Raw genomic sequence first — 20,592 nt, 5'->3', positions numbered from 1 at the left:
ATTAAAGAAACTATGAACTGAACCAATTTTTACCTTTGATATTGTACAGAGACATCTACTTGATGAGCAAGTTGTTTTTAGAATGCGATTAATGCTTTCCAACCTTTGTGTTTAGGATATTTTCTATATGAAAAAACAAAGATTTAATGATGTTCATATGTATCTTCACTTTGGCTGAATTGTTCAAAATGAGCTGATCAAAATATGTAATTTACTTGATCAAAACTTCACTGGTTAATTAGTTCCCTGGAGCATTTAGGAAATCAGAAATATATCAAACAACACACAGTTTACTTACAGCACTTTAAGACTGAAAAGGCCAGAAAATGCTCCCTTAGGAATGTATGTCAAGCCATTTCCTGCAAGACGTCTGCAAAGTTTGAAAAAGGGAAAGAAAAAAAGGAGTGAATACTTCTTGCCTTCATGTGGAATTAATTTGGTTGCTAAAAAGTGTAACACAGCTATGTTTGAAAGACTGATGCCAGAGGTAGTAGTAAAAGAGCCTTGTTTTGTCATTAATATACTTTTAAAAGCAAAATATCAAGAGGAGTCCTTAACTGTATAGTTGATTTACTGACAGCTGGACTGCAGAGACAACATGCAAGTTCATTATAAATCAAGATTATGGTTTAAAACACACATTTAATTCTTTGTAGTTCTCTTTTTAAGCATTAGAACAACCTCAGTAACTAAAATACAGACACACTAACAATAATTAGCATCAGGAGACTTACAGGCATACACTTTTGGCACTGTGTATATATGATGTCTGTGCACATTTAACTCAGCTGTGCATTAGCTCATTTCTATATAGTATCAAAATCTATCCACATAGTAAAGAATAAAGTTCATTTTACAATAACAATGCCCCAAACTTCTCTGCTGGCGGCATCACAGTGTATTTGCTAAAATCTGTGGGCTTTTCCCCCTACTTCTGTTGTACCCATCTTCTGAGAATGCTTCAAAATACTTTTCAGACTGAGGTTAAGTACAACAAATATCTCTGTAAAATATGGCATTCTGATGAAAAAAATTAAACAATAGAAGAAAGCACTATGTAACATTTGTTCCTATGGAAGAAACTCTTCACAGGTTGCACTGAAAGTAATGCCTTCTATTTAGTTCCACAGAAAGTGCTACAGAGAGCACAATAGCACTATTTGATAGAGCAAATTCTCAGCTACAAAACCTTATTTTTCCGCAGAGTTACCAGCATTAGCTGTGCATTTTTACCAATGATTAATAACTGCCTGCATGCTGTGCTTGTAACTATCTGCACCAGCAGAGATGCCCCACTGTCACTGTTGCCCCTGCTGAAATGCACCAGCCACCATCTCACTCTGCTCACAACTGCTGCTTGGTCTCCATAAATGTTCAGCAAGTGGTGATGAATGTCAGTGGGTACCATTCTTTCTGCATGGAGGAATTCAATGACACCCCTTTGCTCCATATGTACTTCTGTGTCAGATGCCATTGTGTCAGATTGCTGCTCTGCTGCCATCTGTTGCACAGCAACAAAATGTAGTGGAATATTGGTGGAAAGATTCAACCAGTACTGCCATGCCACCAATGTGTACCTCTGATGTCTTGGGACAATATAATAAAGAAGAAGGCACTGCCTTTGGGAGCAGCCCCCCATATTTTTGATGTGCAATGCCATTGATATGTTCTTCAGCAGTGGAACTGCTGAGCATCTTGCATTTACCCTCCTGACTTTGCAGTTCAACAGGTATGTGCCATGATACCTCTTCCAACACTGGAAAACTGACCAGTTGGGCTGAGAGTCAAGTTACTGTGTGTCAGTAGAGCCTTGCTGACTGCTCTCAGATAGCCACAACTGTGGGTTGATATGATTTGATCACCCTACTTGCACACCAAGTGAAGCCAAGTAGAATTACCTGAATCATCAGCTAAGATATTGTAGATCAAAATTGCAGTTAGCATAGGCCAGCTGATGTGGTGACAGAACTGACATTTGATTTGGCATTTGATCCCTTAGGAAAGAATAGAGGATGAATTCCATCAAATGCCTTGAGCTGCCAGAGGGGAACCTATAGCACAGAAGTAGGCACCGGAGTTGCTAATCCTGTTTGTAGAAAGTGCCAGGTGCTTGGAACTGTAATCCCAAAGAGCCAGCACTGACTGTTCTTAAACTTCATCTTCCTTTGAAGCTTAATTCTCCCAAGATAATTACAGGGTCCTGGGCACACCTGTTCTTTAGACTTCTCTTCCATATAGAAAAATATTGGTTACAGTGGAAGAAAACATGACTCTAGATGCCAATTCTGGTGACTACTCAGGCATTTTAAATTTCTGGAAAAGTATCTTCCCTGTGCACACACAATTGCTGACTGGTATGACCTTGCTCAGTGAGTGAAGTTCTCTTCTGCAGAGCTCACCAAGATAGAGCTGCTGAGCTCATCACTCACATGAAATGCACCAGGGTCTGAGGTTCAGGTATCTGAGACCTGGGCATGTGCACCTGCACTCCTGCAGGCAAATCAGTGAGCAGAATCTGGCACACAGTTGTGTGAAGACAAAGAGGCACTCAACGGCTAAGCTGACTTGACTTTAATGTGTGAAGGTCTCCTGCAGCTTCACCTTTCATTCTGGATGGAAAGGACTCACAATGACTGTTGGGTTGCTACTGGATAAATCAGGCGTGTACTAGAGTAGGCACTGGTTCCCTGAAATCAAATGCTGTTTGTGGAGCATAGACCAGCAGAAGTTAGAGATCTCTTTAATGCTGATCCCAGTTTATTATATAGAGTTCTGGAAAGGCTACAAAATGTTTAACTCCCTCAGCCTTTTGCACTGTTATTATGCTGATGTAGCTGAATTCTAGTCTTAGGCTCAAGCTGGCGCTGTCAGGGCACCATCCTGTCTTAAGAGTGTCTGTGTTGCAATAAACTTCACAGTTGCTGCAAAGCAAACTACCAGACACACTACATGTTCATATTGCTTCTCGGAACTGGAATATTCTTTATTTAAAAAGTTAGCTAAGAAAATTAGAGCTCTTTAAGCACTCTGGTATGGTAAGCTTGCTCCTCCCTGCCTTAAATGCAGCACTGTGGTAATGTAATTGGGACACTAACCAGCTTTTTTTTGGTTCGATGTGCAATACTGACTCTTTCTAGCTTAACAACAAGTCTTTCTGTGGTAAGCCTTAATGCTTGGCCATTTTTTAGCATTAATGCTTGGCCATTCTTTTTTATTTTATTTTATTTTTTTTAATGGACAGTCATAATTTTTAAAATGGTTTTATGGAACCTGTAATATATAACTAATAAAGCCAGAAAGAAATACCTATGCACAGAGATATTCATATATATATGGCTAAATGGCTCATGGGCATTCAGCACAGTTTTAATGTGATTATACTGCAGAGAGTTATATTTACTTTTCTACGTAGCTTTTTATCCCTGTTTCCTTCTGTTGTCAGTTGCTGTGAACAACCATTTGTCTTTAGGAGAAAATTTCCCATACTGCTGCCATTTTTATTGTAATGCCCATTTGATCTATCCAGCCAACCACAATCATCACAAGAATATTACCCATCTGCGTGGCCCCAGCTCCACCATTCAGAGGAATATCTGAAGTTGACAAAAAGCTATAAGCAAAAGATGCTGTTCCTGAGTGATTTGAATGATAGTTACCAGCAGAGTTAAAGCAAGATGTAATTCTTCCCACTATTTTTTTTTTTTGGCCTTTTTTTTCAGATTCCAAATCTCATTTTGTATTGTTTCTTTTCCTGTTAGAAACTTCTCAATTACAGAATATCTCGTCAATTAAACGTCTTTTCATTTACTAAAAAGTCCATTTTAGACAGAGGAAGCCACGTGTTAATCTTCTATTTCATAAGCAGAGCTTCTGTGTTTAAGCCTTATGAGTTTTTCAAGCCTTGGGTCGTTCTTCTAGCTCTGCTTTGATTATTTTTCAGTTTGGAAAGAGCTCTAACTGATTTTGTAGGCAGTGACTACTACTATTATTTTATACGACGCTCCTCTGCTTATGTAGCAAAGGATCATGTTTATCACACACAGCCCATCATATTTCAGTGGAGGACTAAATCAAATACATCACAAGTGCCAAAATAGATGTATGTCTGTGCGGCTCTCTTACCAAGCTGACAACATCAGAAAAAGCAGACTTCTGGCAACACTTATTTTCTATATAATGATGTTGTCTGACCTCTAGTTACCAAAGTAAATTCTTTCTCATGACATCCTTTTCATGATTTTCCATGGAATCCAAGTCAGGCAAACCACCTATCCATTCCCAGGATGCTCCATGAGACCACTTCTGAACACTGGCGCAATAGCAGCATCTTCCCAGCCCTTTGGAATTCCCCGGCATTGTGGGATTTGGAAAAAATCAGCAATAATGATTCATTGGGCTCATTGTTTAATTCTTTCAATATTCTTGGATGGAAGTTAGCACACCAGTTCTTTAAGACATACTGCGAAGCTCATTAAATTTGGCTTATTTGTTCCCAACCATTTTAATGCCTTCCTTCTGGATTTCTTTCTTGCTATTGCTGTGTTTCTATTCTCAGTCTTGGCACAGGGGAAAATAAATCCCTCTGTTGAATCTACAGGTATCTGTCAAGCATCTGTCAGGGTTTACTCATCTCCATATCAGGGATTTTGTTTTCCACTACCCTAAGCTATTTCAGGGAAGCTGCCCAGTACTTTTACTGAACTTTGGATGGACTCTGGGTAGTGATTTCAGTCTGGATAGGTAAATATCTCTTTCCCTGAATAGATGAGGATGGACATCCTATCTGTTTCTACAGTTTAGCATTTAGTTAATGATTTCCAAGAGGAGGAATAAACTAGCTTTTTCATAACACTTACATAACCAAATGGCTGGCTTCTACTGTTAGAAGACCACTAAATTTCAGTTTTTAAGAGTAAATTCTTTTCTTTTCCAGCATTTCTGAGACTTATTATTTTAGAAATATCACATTAAGCTAATTTAGGCTCAAAGTTATAATTTCTCTAATTAAAGATAATCAAAAAAGTATTGTCAGCTTTGGATCATATTTCTATATATAAAATAGCTATACTATTTATAACTGTATTTTACTTATGCTGTTTCATTTCTTTTGCTAATTAAGACAGAAATTAATGGCAGCTGGAAAATGTATGGAGATGTATCACTGTATACTTCCCTTGGCACCTGCTATTTGAGACTCTTGAAGACAAGATACTGGGCTACTTTTGGCAGTGGCGTAGGCTGAATTTCTCTACTACTGCATATCTCTTTCTAAAAGATGTAAAATAAATGAGCTGACAGAAAAGCACATTCCCTCTATCTTTTCAAATGGCAGCAATTTATGAAGTATGTTTCAACATAGTTCAGCCCAGCTGGCAATCTCTACTTGGTGTTGGAATTGCTGCAGTGCTTCAGGTCGGGTTCATGGCCTTGTTCAGATCTAAGAAAAGGCATATGTGGTGTCTCCTGTGAGCTCTGTTCATCCGTGCATCCCTTTTGTATATTCTGACCTCTCCTGAAGTAACACAGTCCTGAGAAATGGTCATCCCCAACTCAGGAGAACAATCCTAAAGACAGCACAACTGATAAAACATCCACAGAAATGTCTAAAAGAGATCAGAAAATTCTTGTTTTCCTTCTACTGTTGCTCATGTTTAAAAAGAACAGATTCATTCATCAGAAAGAAGCAGATAGATGTGAAGTTGTGACTGAACACAGTCAAGTATTTCCATTACATTTCTAGAACAAGATTTTTTTTCACTGACTCAAAACTGCTTTGTGCTTGTATGTTTTCTGCCTTGAAAGAAACCTTGCCTGGCACCAAGCCTCTCCTCATTACCTACTGGAAAGGAAGATGAACTCAAAACAAAAAATCTTCTCTATAGCTAATGAACTGTGGTACTTAATGAAGAAAGCTTCTTTTCAGTAGCCACTATAAACTGTTGCAAACCTAACCAAGCTACTTCTCACAGTCTGCTGCAAGTAGTGACAGTAAGACAGAGGCAGGGACTGATTCCTGTCTTTGTCCAAGGTAAGATCTACTCCAAGAAGTGCTGAACAAGCACCTGTACAGTGCATTTCAAAATCTTGTAGTATCAAAACTGTAGGAAAGATAAGAAAGGAAGATTGGGAAACAGCGTACATTTATATTAATTAACACTTGTGCTGTGTTGTAAGAGGATTAGCACAATAGAGTTTTCTTGAACAAATTACTGTGCAAGTCTTGCAAGGTGCAGAAATGCAGAAGAGTAAATGTTGCTATAGATCTTGGTATGGCACAATATATAGTAGGAATAAGCAGTACTAGAAGAGTAAAGCTCTTCTATTAAGAAATTAGAAATCTCTTCTAATTCTCATACTGAATGAGCACAGTGATGCTAAAACATTATTATGCCAAAGCATAGAAAATTTCCTTAACATTTATGAAATTGTGGAACGTCTCTTTTATAACGTGGGTACAGATAACTTTACTTTTGTAATTTGAAACTTATTTCTAAAGACCCAATCCTCCTTTCCAACTTCCATAATTGTTCTCAGTAACTGATAGGTGGTGAAATCTCAGACCCATTGATGTCTGTGAAAAAATTCGTGCTGACATAAGCCGACATTGGATTCATACGTGAATCATGTCCCAGTATCATATCTGACAGTGATTCACTTCTCCTAGGAGTATTTTTTGGAGAAACAATGTGGAAGCATAACATGAATATATATATATATTTCCATTAGTTTTTTTTTTCCCTAAAAAAGCCTGTTCTGAATATAAAAAATATAGCTCCTGTTCAAAGAAGAATTACTCACTTTAAATTGCTTGCTTCAATTTTGTTTCCTGTCAAACTAACCAAAGACAGACATGTACACAACACATACACTCTATACACCTTTAGTTTATATGAATGTACAGTCAATATATAATATATTTCTACTGTAATAGCTTTCCTCAGTTTCCATATTAATCTATATGTAGATAAAACAAAGTATTTTTACTCATTAAAATAGTTCTGACAAGCTGGATACTCATCAAGAACTTACACAAAGTGAATTAAAATTTGAAATAAGAGTTTGATATGTATTAATGACTATTCTTGGGCCAATGCAACAGAAATTTATGAAATAATTGGTGGGTAATTACTGTGTTAATTATTAATTAATTAATGGATGATATCAGCTTATATTTTTCAGAATGTTTTTGTGGACTTTGTTAGACTAAGAATTTAAATGTTATTGTGTATTTTAATTACCTTTTTATATTTCAATCTGTCATGTTAATTAAAACTGTAATCACAGTAATATAAAAAGTGGGTCAAATGATATAGTAAAAAAATCTGATGATCAGAGAGATCAAAGAAGAAAACATAAAGATGCTTTCCTTAAGAAAGGAGGAGGGAAGTGTGCAAATCATAATTGTGCTGTATATTACATTTATTGCTACTTACAATTTTGTTGGAAATTCACAGTGTGCCCCTGCTTTAGGGCCTAATTGCCTTATAAAACGTGTGTGCCAAATTCTCAGAGGGTGTAAACTGGAATAACTCCAACTGACCTTAAGCAGTTGGAATGAAATCAGTGTGTATTTGATCTTGAGCTGGCTTTCATAACAGAGATCTTAGATTGCTGTCAGTTAAGGATGTGGTCTAAGACTTACTATTTCTCTTTCCACTTATAAAAGGGAAAGATTCTATCTGCACCTTGCACAATTCAGTGCTGTGACCCTACAATTTCTAAGGACAACTGACTGCTCCACTAATGCGGCTGCCTATGGCCTGTGCTAGGAACAAGCTGCTTCGCTCTCAGCATGGCAGAGGCCAGTGTCCTACCAGAGGGCTCCAGCAGTGTCCTTTTACCACATGGCCAGGTACCTGCCCTCTGACTTACAGCACAGTGAACTCTTAGGGTACGTGCCAATATTAGCCAGGAAATCCTGTGTTGATTCACAGGATCAGATTCCAAAGTTACTTGCAGTAAGAGAGAGAATTTCACTTCCACTTTTGAAGAATGCTGTCACCAAACCACTGGTCTCAGAGTAGTCTTAAATTTGTTAAATTTCCTTCCTCTGTGTTACAGTTTTGCAGCAAGATGAAACAACAAGGCCTAGTTTTAGCCTTCAAAGCGTTGCTTACACTTCTGATACTGATTTTGGTTTCATCCCCATAGCGCCAGTGTCGTCGGGATAAATTATCATCACTGATAACAGGAACTGGTTGATTTGCACTGTGAAATGAAGCACCACAATCAACAATCAGTAACAAACTCTCCTCACTGTTTTGTCCTTCCTGTGTCATTGGCAAAGGACACAAATTGTGCAGTTCCAAATTTTGTTGTTACAGCTTATATCCAAGTAGTACAATGAAGCGATGCTAAAGAACAAAGGAGAAATTACTCCTGTTTGGAAATAATAAAAACAACAACAACAAACAGACCCAAACTTAAGAACTGTGTTTGTGAGCTTAAAGAGATGTAAGTGTAATATAGGCTGAATTCAGTGCCTATAATCCTAAGCAAGTGAAAAATGGAAGTGTGTATCAGAACTGTGCACTGCACTGAAACGAAGCAGTGAACAAACAGGCTGCTTTTCCACTGACAAAATAATTTCTGCATACTTGCTGCTGCAGTACATGCAGAATGTGTAAGACTTAAATTAAAACCCTGCCTCAGGATCTATATAAATATAACACATTTAATAAAGCATAGCTTCATCTAAGTTAATTAAGTATAATTTTACTATCTGTATCAATCGCAAAACACAAAAAGCTCTTCCTGTGACTATTTGATAGCATAAACCAGTTCCTACTGAATACTGCTGGAAATAAATTACAAGTTCCAATCAGTACTTGCAAGTTACAAGCTGAAAATTCACTTTATCTTGCATTCAGTAAGAGCAATGCAGCAGCACTGATAGAGTTTCTTGGCTATCAATATAGAACCTTCATTGTTCCTACCTGTACAAGTCTCCCTACTTTTACTTCTCTTTATCATCTTGATCCCCTCACCTCCTTCCCTACTGCCCCTTCACACCACACATGCACAGCACTGTCAAGGCTGCTCTCTGAAATTTGTGTTAACATTTCAAGAATATTTGTCAGCACAATCCATTCTACAAGCAATGCAAGCTGCTCTAATTTAGTAAGGCATTTGCACTATTGTTTTTCTTCTTTTTGTTCCTCATCTTGTCGTCACTGATAACAGAGCAAGGGGGGTGCCAGGATGACCCAGCCACAGGGAAGTTCTTTGTTGTGCTTCAGCTTGGTGGCATCAAAGGGACAGAGACAAAGGCAGCGACAGCTCCAAAAGCACCAGGGCTGTCATCTTGTACATTAGAAAGTTTCAGCATTCTGATCTTTTTTTTTTCTTTTTCTTTTTTCATAGTAAATCAAAGCAACTGTGTAAAAGCTAGGCGTGAAAATTATTACAATTGCTTCCAATTGATTAACTTGATCAATATCTTCCCACTGTTTTTACTAGCGCACAGTCAGTTTCCACATGAATGGTGCACTTCCCTCTGTCAGGACTTCCAGTGCCTCCTTGCAAAGGCGTGAAGCCACAACTCTGAGTTATCAACAAAGTCCTTGAAACATTCGCTGATGGAGATGGCATAAGCTGATTTCCATCAGGAACAGCAGCTATAAAACCTGGCATGCAAAACCCATAAAACTATTGTTTAGCTGACATTAGAAAGACAGTCTGAGACACTAGATAATAACTAGTTTTACTTTTGCTGTGCACATCTGTTGTAGGTATTTTTACTTTTCTTTCTTCAGAGGTTTCCAAGACTAAACAGATTCATCTTTGGGAAAGACTTTCAGCATCCTGTCCAAAGCGTGTTCAAGTAGATTAAGAGATTTCCTCACTTTCCCCCAAATGTTTTGAACTATAGCTGCAGCTCTGTAATGTTTACTGCTAGCTTATACAATAGTAAAAACTGTAGAATGAGTTTGTGGTGCTAGCCCCGAAGTGTCTGTACCAACACAAAAAGAAGGATGGTACATAACCCCAGAAGCCATGCTCTCAGTTTTCAAAGACATAAATGACTGAAGAGCTCAGTCCCACCACTCAAAAGCTGGAAGAGAAAATAACACCTGACTCCCACCAACAGCTTTGAAAACTTCTTTGTAGGAAAACAGAGCAAACAGAAAGGGAAGTAAATGGAAAATAATATGTAAGAACAGATGATAATGGGTCATGCCTGGTCATTCAGAACTTCTTTTTCATGCATAGAGTGGTCTTTTAACTACTTCTGCAGTGCAAAGGAAGTTCCACATAATAAATGTGATAGTGAGTTTCACATTTGTTATCTGTTTTTCACTGTATCTGTAATCCTGCCTGTAGTATAGTATTAAAATGAATGATTAAAGTCACTTCTACCTGAATAACTGATACAGTAATACTGTGGGCAATGTGAAAACAACGTGGTCAGATGTTTTGGTATGCTTTCTTGTACCTGTATGTAGTATGCAATTAATTGAAGGTGTCTTCATCACTTGATTTTGTGAATCTGTCTTACTCTGTAGGTCAAATAAATGTAATAAAACAGTCCTGTTTTTGTTTTTGTTTTTGTTACCATTTTGCTAAAACATTTATTCTGAGCTGCAGAAAAACAGCAAGGTACTATAAGAATCACTTGGAGATTTGATCTTCTGTAGAGAGTTCCTGTGTTTTAAACTGAAATAAAAGTCTCATATACATGTGTGCATGGTTGTGTGCATAAATATATATGCATATATGTATGTATCCATTCATGTGTGGGGATAACTAGCTGGAGATGTTTGAAGCTAGATCTGAATCATATCACTTTAAATGATTATTGGCTTTCTTCCTCACTCTTCACAGATATGTCAATTTATAAAATAAAACACTTTCAGGCACTGCTTTGAAGTGTTAGTGATCTCAAAAAGATATGCTTACGTTCAGATGTTGTTATCTTAAAAAGTCCTAATGTAGGTAATTCCTTACACTTTCTAAAAAGTTCTTTTTTAAATTCATTGCTCTAACTCACTGCTTTATTAATACAAGTGTGCTAAATATATTGTAGAATGACATATATCTAGAAAGACTCCACAGAGGATTAAGTCTTGGGTTCAGTAATACTGATAAATATCTGCAGTTATTTTGAATTTATAATGAAGAACTCTACTTAAAGGTGTTGTACAAGTCCATGCAGAGCAACTTGCTGATAATCTAGCAGCTGAAGCATAGATTTTTTTTCTTGGTGGGAGTTCCATCATGTGCACTTTAAGAAAAAGTGATGATGGGTCTCCAAGTCCTGGAAAAAAAATCATTTTGAAATGATTTTGCAAGAAAAAATATTGCTCAAAACTAAGCTTTTCAGGAGCTAAAACAATTCTGTGTACCACAATATTTTCCAAAATTTTTGGAGGAAAAGGCACCTCAAAAATATGGCACAGTTTCAGTATGTTGTTGCATTTCAGTGATCAAAGGCTTTGGTGAAAGATGAATACCAGGCACAGTCATCAGGACCTCAAGAATGCTGCTTGCAAAGGTGTTGAACCTCGGCAGGAGCAGTGGATCAGTCAGCTTAGGAGGTCAGAATTAGTAGAGCAGACCTGACCAGTTCTTTGAGGGTAATGAGATCCTAGTATTGCCAAACCACACATCAAGCATGTAGCATTTAAGCTAAATCATAGTCGATCAATCGTTAACCTTTATCAGATTTTTGAACCAGGACTATGATAAGGGGATTATGAATACATTTTTCAATGTTAAAAAGCCCTAGAAATTGCATTTTTAAGCTCCTGCTGTTGCTGTGTTTCAAAGAGTGGATAGGCATTTTAAAGATGCATTTTAATCTCATGGAGACAATGGCAATGCTTGGATGGCTGAAATAATTTTAATGCACGCAATCAGTACTCAGAAATGAGTATAAAAGGAGCACAGAAACTACAATGGCTCTTACTGTCTGCTTCAGAACTTAATATCCAGCTCCTCTTCCATTGTCTACACTTCTTTCTAAGTAATTCTAGACTGAACTGTATTATACACGGCTCTGAACACCAAAGACGCTCCCAGCATAATGAGCTTGAATTTGCCTTAAGAAGAGGTAATCAGTTACCTCACATCTTCAAAGGGTTCATTTGTCTACACTTACTTGAAAAGTGAATATAAATTTGATGGTTGTTATAAAGCAACATCAGAATGACTGGACTGTGTGAAACAAATGAAGAGTGGACTATGTGCATGGAAAGCAAGATGTAGCAATGAAATATTTTCCTGGTGCTATCAGTGATGAGAAACTGAAATTACACAATTTGGAAGAAAGGGTTACAGGGACCGTGGTTTCATATTTAAGGTGGAACATAAGGGTCCAGAACAAGAATAACACTTCTAAATACTTCCATATTTCTTGACCAGAGAAATGATTGCTGAATAGTCTCTCAAGCATTGATATAAGTCTCACTATTTGGGTCATTTAATTTTGAGAGGGAAGGTAACTTGGCTTGATGCATGAAAACTCCATTCCAGGAAAAGCCCAAACTTTTGATTTTTTCTCCTTGAGAAGGAGTGAGCAAACATGAACATAAAAAACATCCACAAAGTCTTTGCGGCACGATTCCCTTCACATGGACATGAAATTGTAACACTTGTTGTTTGACATCTTTCCTTGTTATGCGCCTGCTTTAGTTGAAACCTGCACCAGGAGCAATAAATACCAAATTGAGGAAGAAAGCAAAGGAAAAGACAGAATTAAAAGAAATAATGCTTTGTAAATGTAAATGCTACCAGTAATAAAATTGAGACAAAAATATATAAGATGAAAAGGAAACAGAACAACAACAACAAAAAAAAGCATTGTTCAAACTCAGCATCACCAAAATGGTTATTTTTTATTTTTTTTTCTTTCTTTTTTTTTTTTTTTTTCTCAGCATCACCAAAATGGTTATTTTTTATTTTTTTTTCTTTCTTTTTTTTTTTTTTTTGCCTTCATAGAAGCCAATAGCAAATACCAGGTGTCTGAATTCTAATGAGTGTTAGCAAGGACACCAGAAGTCATCAGTGCAATACACAACCAAAGGTGATTTAAATTGCAGAGGACTGTGCACATTTCACAGCTTAAAATATACCGTGGCTTTGCAAGAAGTGCACAATCATGACTTTGCATTTCTTATGTAGGTTTTATGGTGTGTTAGTAGCTAAACTCGCTATTAAAAAAAAGGCCTTTTGTTTTAGAAGCTTATAAAGCACGATTCATAGGAGGGGTTGATGCCTTTTAATCAACTTTTAGAGGTATTCATGCAGATGCAGATGTAGGTGCCAGCTTTTTCCCACAAGAGCTCTGGTGCATCATTTACAGAGTCTCAGTCACTCCTCAGGAACCTAAATTTTCTTTTAAGCTTGGGTCATTGTAACTAGGGTCACTGCTAAATCCAGGTCTCAAGAATGCACAATACATTTCACTTTTGGTTAGTCACCATCACTTCAAACCAGCATTCCTCTTTTGATGTAGTGTTTGGTCAGCTGGTTTTTGCAGTGTGCTTTTCCCCCTCAGTGAATGTACTAGATAGCCTAACTAAGCGCTGTGTAGGATTCAGCATTTTACAGTCAGCCTTCAGGGATGCTAAACTTAAGAGTAAGGAAACAGTAATTAAAAGTGATTGGGACAAGAAGCCTTGATACTACGAAATGTGGACTCAATTGTCCTTGACACAGGCAGAACGAAGCAGCAAGATTTGGTTTTGATTATAGCTTTACTTGCGATTTTAATAAACATGAGCCAGTATTCAAACTTTTAATATCCTGCTGCTTAACTATTTCCAAAAAGCAATCCAGTTATTTTAAACAGCCCTTGTTTGAAAATTTTAATTTGTTTGGCTCTGTCCCTGCCTAGCGAAGTTGTAGCCTCTCGGTAACTCTTTTATAAGTTCACTTCCAGAATCACAAGCAATCTATTTTTTTTTTTTTCCAACTAAGTGTTTCCGCATGTGCCAAAAGTGTCAGGCTGACAGCTTTCCTGCACTGTTTTATCTGGTTCCCACAGTAAGTACGAGAGACAAACACAGGAATGTGTCTAGCGCTGACCATGCCCATCAAGGATACAATGATACTTACAGCTCTTCCAGGAAGCGGAGATTGTGCACGGGGTTCGAGGGCAGCTTAGTAATGTTGTTCATACTGAGATCACTGTAGGGGAAAACAGACAGAGACTTAATATGGCATGTCACAACTGTGGTATCCAGCTGTTCATTCCACACATTTTTAAGTAATACCTTAACAAAAATTAGTTCCTCTGCCAGAACTGATGAATCATTATCTAGTTAGCACTTTAAACATTCTGCTTTTGTATGAAATAGGCTTTGTCAAAGCAATACAAGCTATGGCATGTTCCTTATTTCCAAAAAATTTGGAATGTTTTATCACTCTCCATAAATCAGCTAGAATACTAAACAACCCTTCTAGGCTACATAATTTTAATAAACCGCTGTACTATATTAAAATTTATTTGGAGTAATAAAGGAAAGCTACTCTGATATTCATTGTCGTTGCACTGTAGCATACCGTAGGTTTACTAAAGCAGACAAGCAAAGCTGCACAGGTGCAGACTATTTGTGTGCTTTTGCTGTACAACTTGCTGTATGAGCCTACTGATTTTCCCTGTGTCACATTAGGCGTCCCCAAAACCCAATTCCCTTGTGTTAAAGAAAGGACATATTTTCAAAAAATAAACATCCCCCTTCTAGAATGCTCTTTTTTTGCAGGTTCTCAAATTGCATTAAATAAATGAAATGAACCATAAAACAAGGGTGTAATGTGATCCTTCTCTGTAGCACACTTCCTGGTGGGGTTCCACAGTAGTTCCTGGCACAGGAAACAACCGGCCATATCAGCTCTGTCAGAGCTCATTCAGGCTATGGTTCAGGCTACATTTCATACAATAAGTGCTTATTCTGTAGGTGTTCCTCAATTTTTTCCATTGTCTTCCCCATGCCCAATACTATCATTACAATTGAATTACGTTAGGAATAAAAACTGCAAACAGACTGCATTATAAAATTCTACATGGAAGATAAAACTTACACAACTATGTCAAAATTACTATAGATGCTGTTAAAATAAAAATATCAGAGGATGGCATATTTTATGCAATGTTATGTGATCATTTTAATAAAACAGTATAAACATATATACTTGAAAGCACACTTACAGGTTCTAGTGGCCTTGGATAGTATTTGAATAACTTTATTTCTTCCAGCTGTTGAGAGCTCATAAGGTAGATAAGTTATCTGTACTTCTGTGGGTAGGCATACTAATTCCTACACCTATTCCTATTCCCATTCCCATTCCTATTCCTATTCCTATTCCTATTCCTATTCCTATTCCTATTCCTATTCCTATTCCTATTCCTATTCCTATTCCTATTCCTATTCCTATTCCTATTCCTATTCCTATTCCTATTCCTTTTCTATCCACTTTCTATTATTCACTCTGTTTCATATTATAGAATACATGTTTTTAGTCAGCATTGTTAATTTTGATGTTTGATCTTTTACTGAATCTAAAAACATGTAATTTAGAAATACTTCATGTTGAGTTTAAGAAATAAAGGAAATGTGTTAATACTTCACAACAGTTGTCAAATCACTATTGGGTGAGGTCTCTCTGCATCCACTTCAAAATTATAATTTCAGAAATGTACTTACAAAATCTATTCTTTACTGTAGTACTTTATCACCTAATTCTTCCATACAGTTTAGCAGGTTATTAGCCTTTCGTTTTGATAAATGCTCAAAGGATTTATTCTGGCAGAGGAACAAATACACGGATTTATTCGGCAAAAGCAAAACTCGCTCAGTGAATTATATATTACTGAGTATGAAGACAACAATGGCATTTTAACCTGTTTTTCATAAAGGGATTTCAATGTTTGTTCTAATGGTTTTTTGTAAACGTACCAAAACACATTTTAGATCCAAAGAGCCAGAGATTGAAAGTGAGAGTGATTCTTCTTCAAACTGGCAAGTATATAGGGCACTCTACAAGCAGCATTAATCAGTGTTCAGGATGACTGATCAGGAAAATATGAAGTTTATTTTTATAGTACATTAATTTATATTAGTAGTAAGCCGGACTTGTGTGATATCCCCAGGACCCCATATCTCTTAACTCCTGATCTACACTTGATAACACCTTTCATATGCAGTCTGAAGACCAGACTCACTCTATTATCTGTAGAGGATAAGAACAAAAGACCACTTTGATTACACACTTTGATGCAAAATCAGAAGAAAAATACACAATTTAATTAAAAGCATCTTTAAATCCTATAGGTGGATTTACACAAAGCACCACTCATACCTACTGCTTGGTCTCCAGACAAGTTCATCAAGCATTGATGAATATCAATGGGGTCAATTATTTCTGCAAAGAGGATTTCAGTGACACGCCATTGCTTCATATGCACATCCATATCATATACTATTGTGTCAGACTGCCCCTCTGCTGCCTTCTGTCACACAGCACAACATGTAGTGGGATATCAGTGGGAAGATTCAACCTGTATTTCCATGCCACTAATATTTACCTCTGATGTCAGGGGCCAACATAATAAAATAGGAGGCATTACTTTCAGAGCAGACATCATGTTTCTGTATAAGTATGTATATTTTTAACATTTTTCTTACAAACAAAAATTATTTCCAGATTTTATCAGTAATGCCTTTCCAAGCTAATTTTTACACACTGCTAACTAATATACTGCTGCAGTTCGTGCTGTCAGTGTGTAATTATTGCAGCTTTAATGGTTTCAGAATCTCAGAAAGACTACTACAGGGAGAGGTAATATCTTCTGATTATGCTGATACAGCTGGAAATACTTATAAACTTTCAAACACAAGAATAAAAAACCTCTGCTTTTCCCAACTTACCAACTGACTGATTAGATGATATTATTTCACCCATAAAAACCTTACATCACTTGCACTGGCACTGCAGTCATTTATCTGCACTTATAGTTCCTAGATTCAGAGTACTCTTTTGGGTCAGAATCACCATGGATGCATTTCATCCCATTTCATTTGCTGAAGGAACTACGGGACTTAGAAGTCTCATGCTCTGAAGCTACTTCTGAAGTGATTCTAAGAGAAGCAAGACAAGCACAAAGAACTAATGCAATGCGACCAATCATATCTCATGTGAGGATCACACCATAAAGTCTTGGCTGCTGAGCAGAAATTCTTCATAGTGTTCCAAAGACAAAGAAAGGAGGTTTTCAGCTCACTTGCCAGCCTTTGGACCATACTGCCAAAAAGACCTATCTACGATGAGGTTTATGGCCACTAGATAGATCAAGCACAGCTAACCACCAGGAAAAGCAAGCTGGTAAATTGGAGGCTTACAGATTATGACTATAAAAGGTGCCCTTCAAATGCAATGAGTTCTTTTCAAAAAGCACATCAAATAGATTTTCTCATTTCTCCTTTCAGGGCTAGCCTGTCAAAATCAGTAATTTGCTCTTACTAGTAAACAGAAGGAGATTAAACATGGCTTGTACATTGGGGTTTGCATTGTAATGTTGAGAAAATACTAAAATCAAGGTACTAAGTCTCTTAACCATTCCCAGTGGAACTATTCTGTTTCTGTATCAGATCCATTTCCCAATTTGCCGTGTGTGCTTGTGCATACATACTCGGAAGAAGTGAAACAGTTGAAACTGCAAAGAATTCTTATCCAACTCAGTAGTCTTACAAGCTACTGTGACAAAAAACTTAAAATTATTAACGTATTGAAAAATCTGTATGAGTTGATGGACACAAACTTTCCAATATTCCACTATCAAAATACCTGAAAACTACACTGATGCTGGTAAGGAACTGCACCGTTTAAAATGCATGCTGAGTTTTAAAATGCCCCTATTGTATATCAATAGTATCAGATCAACATATGTGAAAATTAAGCTTAGCAGGAGCTTAAGAACTGCGCTAGAAAGACAGTAGGTTATTTTGAATAGTCAAATGAGCATACTGTCACTTTTCCCATTAGTATTCCAGCAGCCTATTGCCAACTGCTGATTCTAAAAGCAGCATACCAGCAATTGATAATTCCATCTTTTCAGAAGATAAAAAGATTCACTTCAATGACTGCATTGGCAACATGGCTCATTATAATGATATCTTAATTATACCTCATACCAATCAATCATCAGCTGTGTCTCTGGTGACTTGAGAAAGGAATCCTACCTGTCATTTAATTGTCAGGTGATTCTGCAGCAGATTATTTTTTTGAAGAACAGAAAATAGTGCAATCTGCAACCCACATCTTTTTCTTTTATTTTTTTTTTCTTTTCTTGGTGATGCTATGAACAAACTACGAGCATTTGCAAAACAGAGCTCAGAAGGGTAAATACACAGGTCTTTTCCCCCACCCAGTTTTGTTGTCCACACATACATAAGCTGGAAAAAAATATGGAGTTATCATCTTAAAGTGAGTAGTTCACAGTAAACTCTCCAAAGCCAGTAAAACAAGTTAAGTGAACTAGTTGTTAACATATAACAGTAGGGTCTGGAGGCCAAGTTACTAACCTGTTATTAGCTATTATTACAAGAGATGTTTCAGGGACTATTCACCTTGGAATCAGTTTTACACATTGTTCTTCTGCTCTTTAAAGGAGAACAAAAATCCATCTTCGGACATAGGCGAGGTTTCTATTGGCTCCCACCAACCTATTCATCTATTACTAGGTTACACTTCTATTATACTAAGTGGTACAAACTTCTCTACCCATCACAGGGCTAATATAATAATCCAGGATGAAAGACAATGAATTTTGTAGTCTATAATTTTTTAACAGCTGCAGTTTAATTTTTAAAAAATGGTCAAGCCTTACTATTATGATTGCTAGTTATGCTTTTCTCTAGGCCCGCCTTGCCCCAACAAGATGTATTAATAATTGTTTTTATGGCAATCTTTGAAAGAGAAAGCACTCACATAAAAATACTGACAATAGACTGAATATATCAAGTTCCTACCAGCTGAGAACAGCTTCTAAAGTTAGGCCATTTCCTTAATCCATTTACAGCTAAATTGGACACTATCATATAAGTAGTGATTCAATACAAAATGAAAAGGAGTGAGAATTACTATCTCTTTTCCCTTGCTATGCCTATCTTTTTTACTGCAGTGTACTTGGTTTCACTGTTGGCAGAACACTTTACCAGCTCTGCTGTTTGATGGAGGAATATGCTAGCTATTAAGTGCTTGCTGTCTGTCTGTTGCCACAATTGCTTCTTTATGTAGATTAAAAACAACTCTATCCGCTGTAGTTACTAAAAGCAGATAAATCTTGCAAACACCGCACTAGTAGTTTCCATTTCTTAAAATATATTCCTTAGTACTTCTTCATTCAAGGGTCTCCATATATAAATAGGTGAATAATTATCATTGCTTTACAGAAGGGAAACTAAGACATCTAATGGTGAAGTGATGTGCTGTCAGACAAATGCAGTTGTATGCCACCGAGGAACCTAACCCCAAAATGATTTGTGCAGTGCCCTTTCCATTAGATCCCCAATGTGCCCCAAAGCATTCCCATAGTACTCTTCCAAATGGGGATGCATGAGCTGTCAACAGCTTCACAAAATGGCTACACAAGACCATGACCATATTTTCAGTCTGATGGTTCTGGATTACACAGTCTTCCAAAATCAACTTGCAAACTGGTATGCATGTGTTTCCATGTTTAACACACCCATGGATGGAAGCACAGGGAGGAGCCCTAGCACTTTCTAGCAGTTAAAGTATGACATTTCTTCTCAAAACGAGCTGCTAATTGCACCTGTGGATCTTTGAAGACCTCCATTGTGAAACTATGATTAAGACGTGAATTTCCACCACATGGTTTACATTTGAAGCAGCAAACATTTTATTCAGAAAAATCTTCCAGATCATATCGGAACAGAGCTTGCAGTGACAGTGTGTGTGTTGGCACCCCTCCATGAGCTTTGTGCTAATGTATGGGGCCAGTTTTTCCTCTGACCCTTGGCACTTAGCTTCCCTTTCTTCTGCACACCAGTGGTATGACTTCCAGCAGTGCATTTTGCTTAAAGATGATGGAACCTCTTCAATTTTAAATAGATACCTATGGGAAGGATCCCATAGAGGGCTTGAACTTACAGAAGCATCAAAGGGAAGGTCAGGAGTGCTCTGTTTGCACCTCTTCTCTGTTGCTGGTGAATGCTGAGTAACAGATCCTGGCAAATCATGTTGATAGGCCGTGGCTGGATTCAACACAAACTAACAGAACTGATGAAACTCTGTGGTCAGAATCTGAACTTCCTGACACCTGTCACTGGATTCCTCTAATATCATAGAAAGTAAAATTGTTTATCACCAAAGCAGCTCTGTACCAACCTCATTTTAACCAGCATGCATTATTCCTGAATGTGGTAGGCAATTCTGTCATATAAACAGCCATCAAAGGCTTGCTTAAATCTAGACTGCAGAACATTTGTAAAGCAAACAGTACGTGCATGATTAATCTTTTCAGGAAACAATTTTGCCATTCAGTTTATCCAAGACTCCAGCAGAGGGAGCAGGGCAGAGCAAACAATTAAGGTCAAAAAGAAAGTAAAGATCAAAGATCAGATCAAA

The 20,592-nt window shown here is 37.2% G+C and overlaps 1 protein-coding gene across 1 annotated transcript in view; it reads right to left on the bottom strand.

The window, feature by feature from the left end:
* Window positions 1–20,592, bottom strand: part of LGR5 (leucine rich repeat containing G protein-coupled receptor 5) — a 79,013-nt gene that overhangs the window by 35,045 nt on the left and 23,376 nt on the right. Inside the window, exons 2-3 of the mRNA XM_015855892.1 lie at window positions 14,059–14,130; window positions 299–370 (exon numbers count right to left, since the gene is read on the bottom strand). Coding sequence (XP_015711378.1) covers window positions 299–370; window positions 14,059–14,130 — 144 coding nt within the window. The remainder of the gene's footprint in view (window positions 1–298; window positions 371–14,058; window positions 14,131–20,592) is intronic.

The sequence above is a fragment of the Coturnix japonica genome, chromosome 1, assembly GCF_001577835.2.
Source record: "Coturnix japonica isolate 7356 chromosome 1, Coturnix japonica 2.1, whole genome shotgun sequence".
NCBI lineage: Eukaryota > Metazoa > Chordata > Aves > Galliformes > Phasianidae > Coturnix > Coturnix japonica.
The sequence above is the reverse complement of the archived record's forward strand: the minus strand, read 5'-3'. Positions and strand labels throughout refer to the sequence as shown.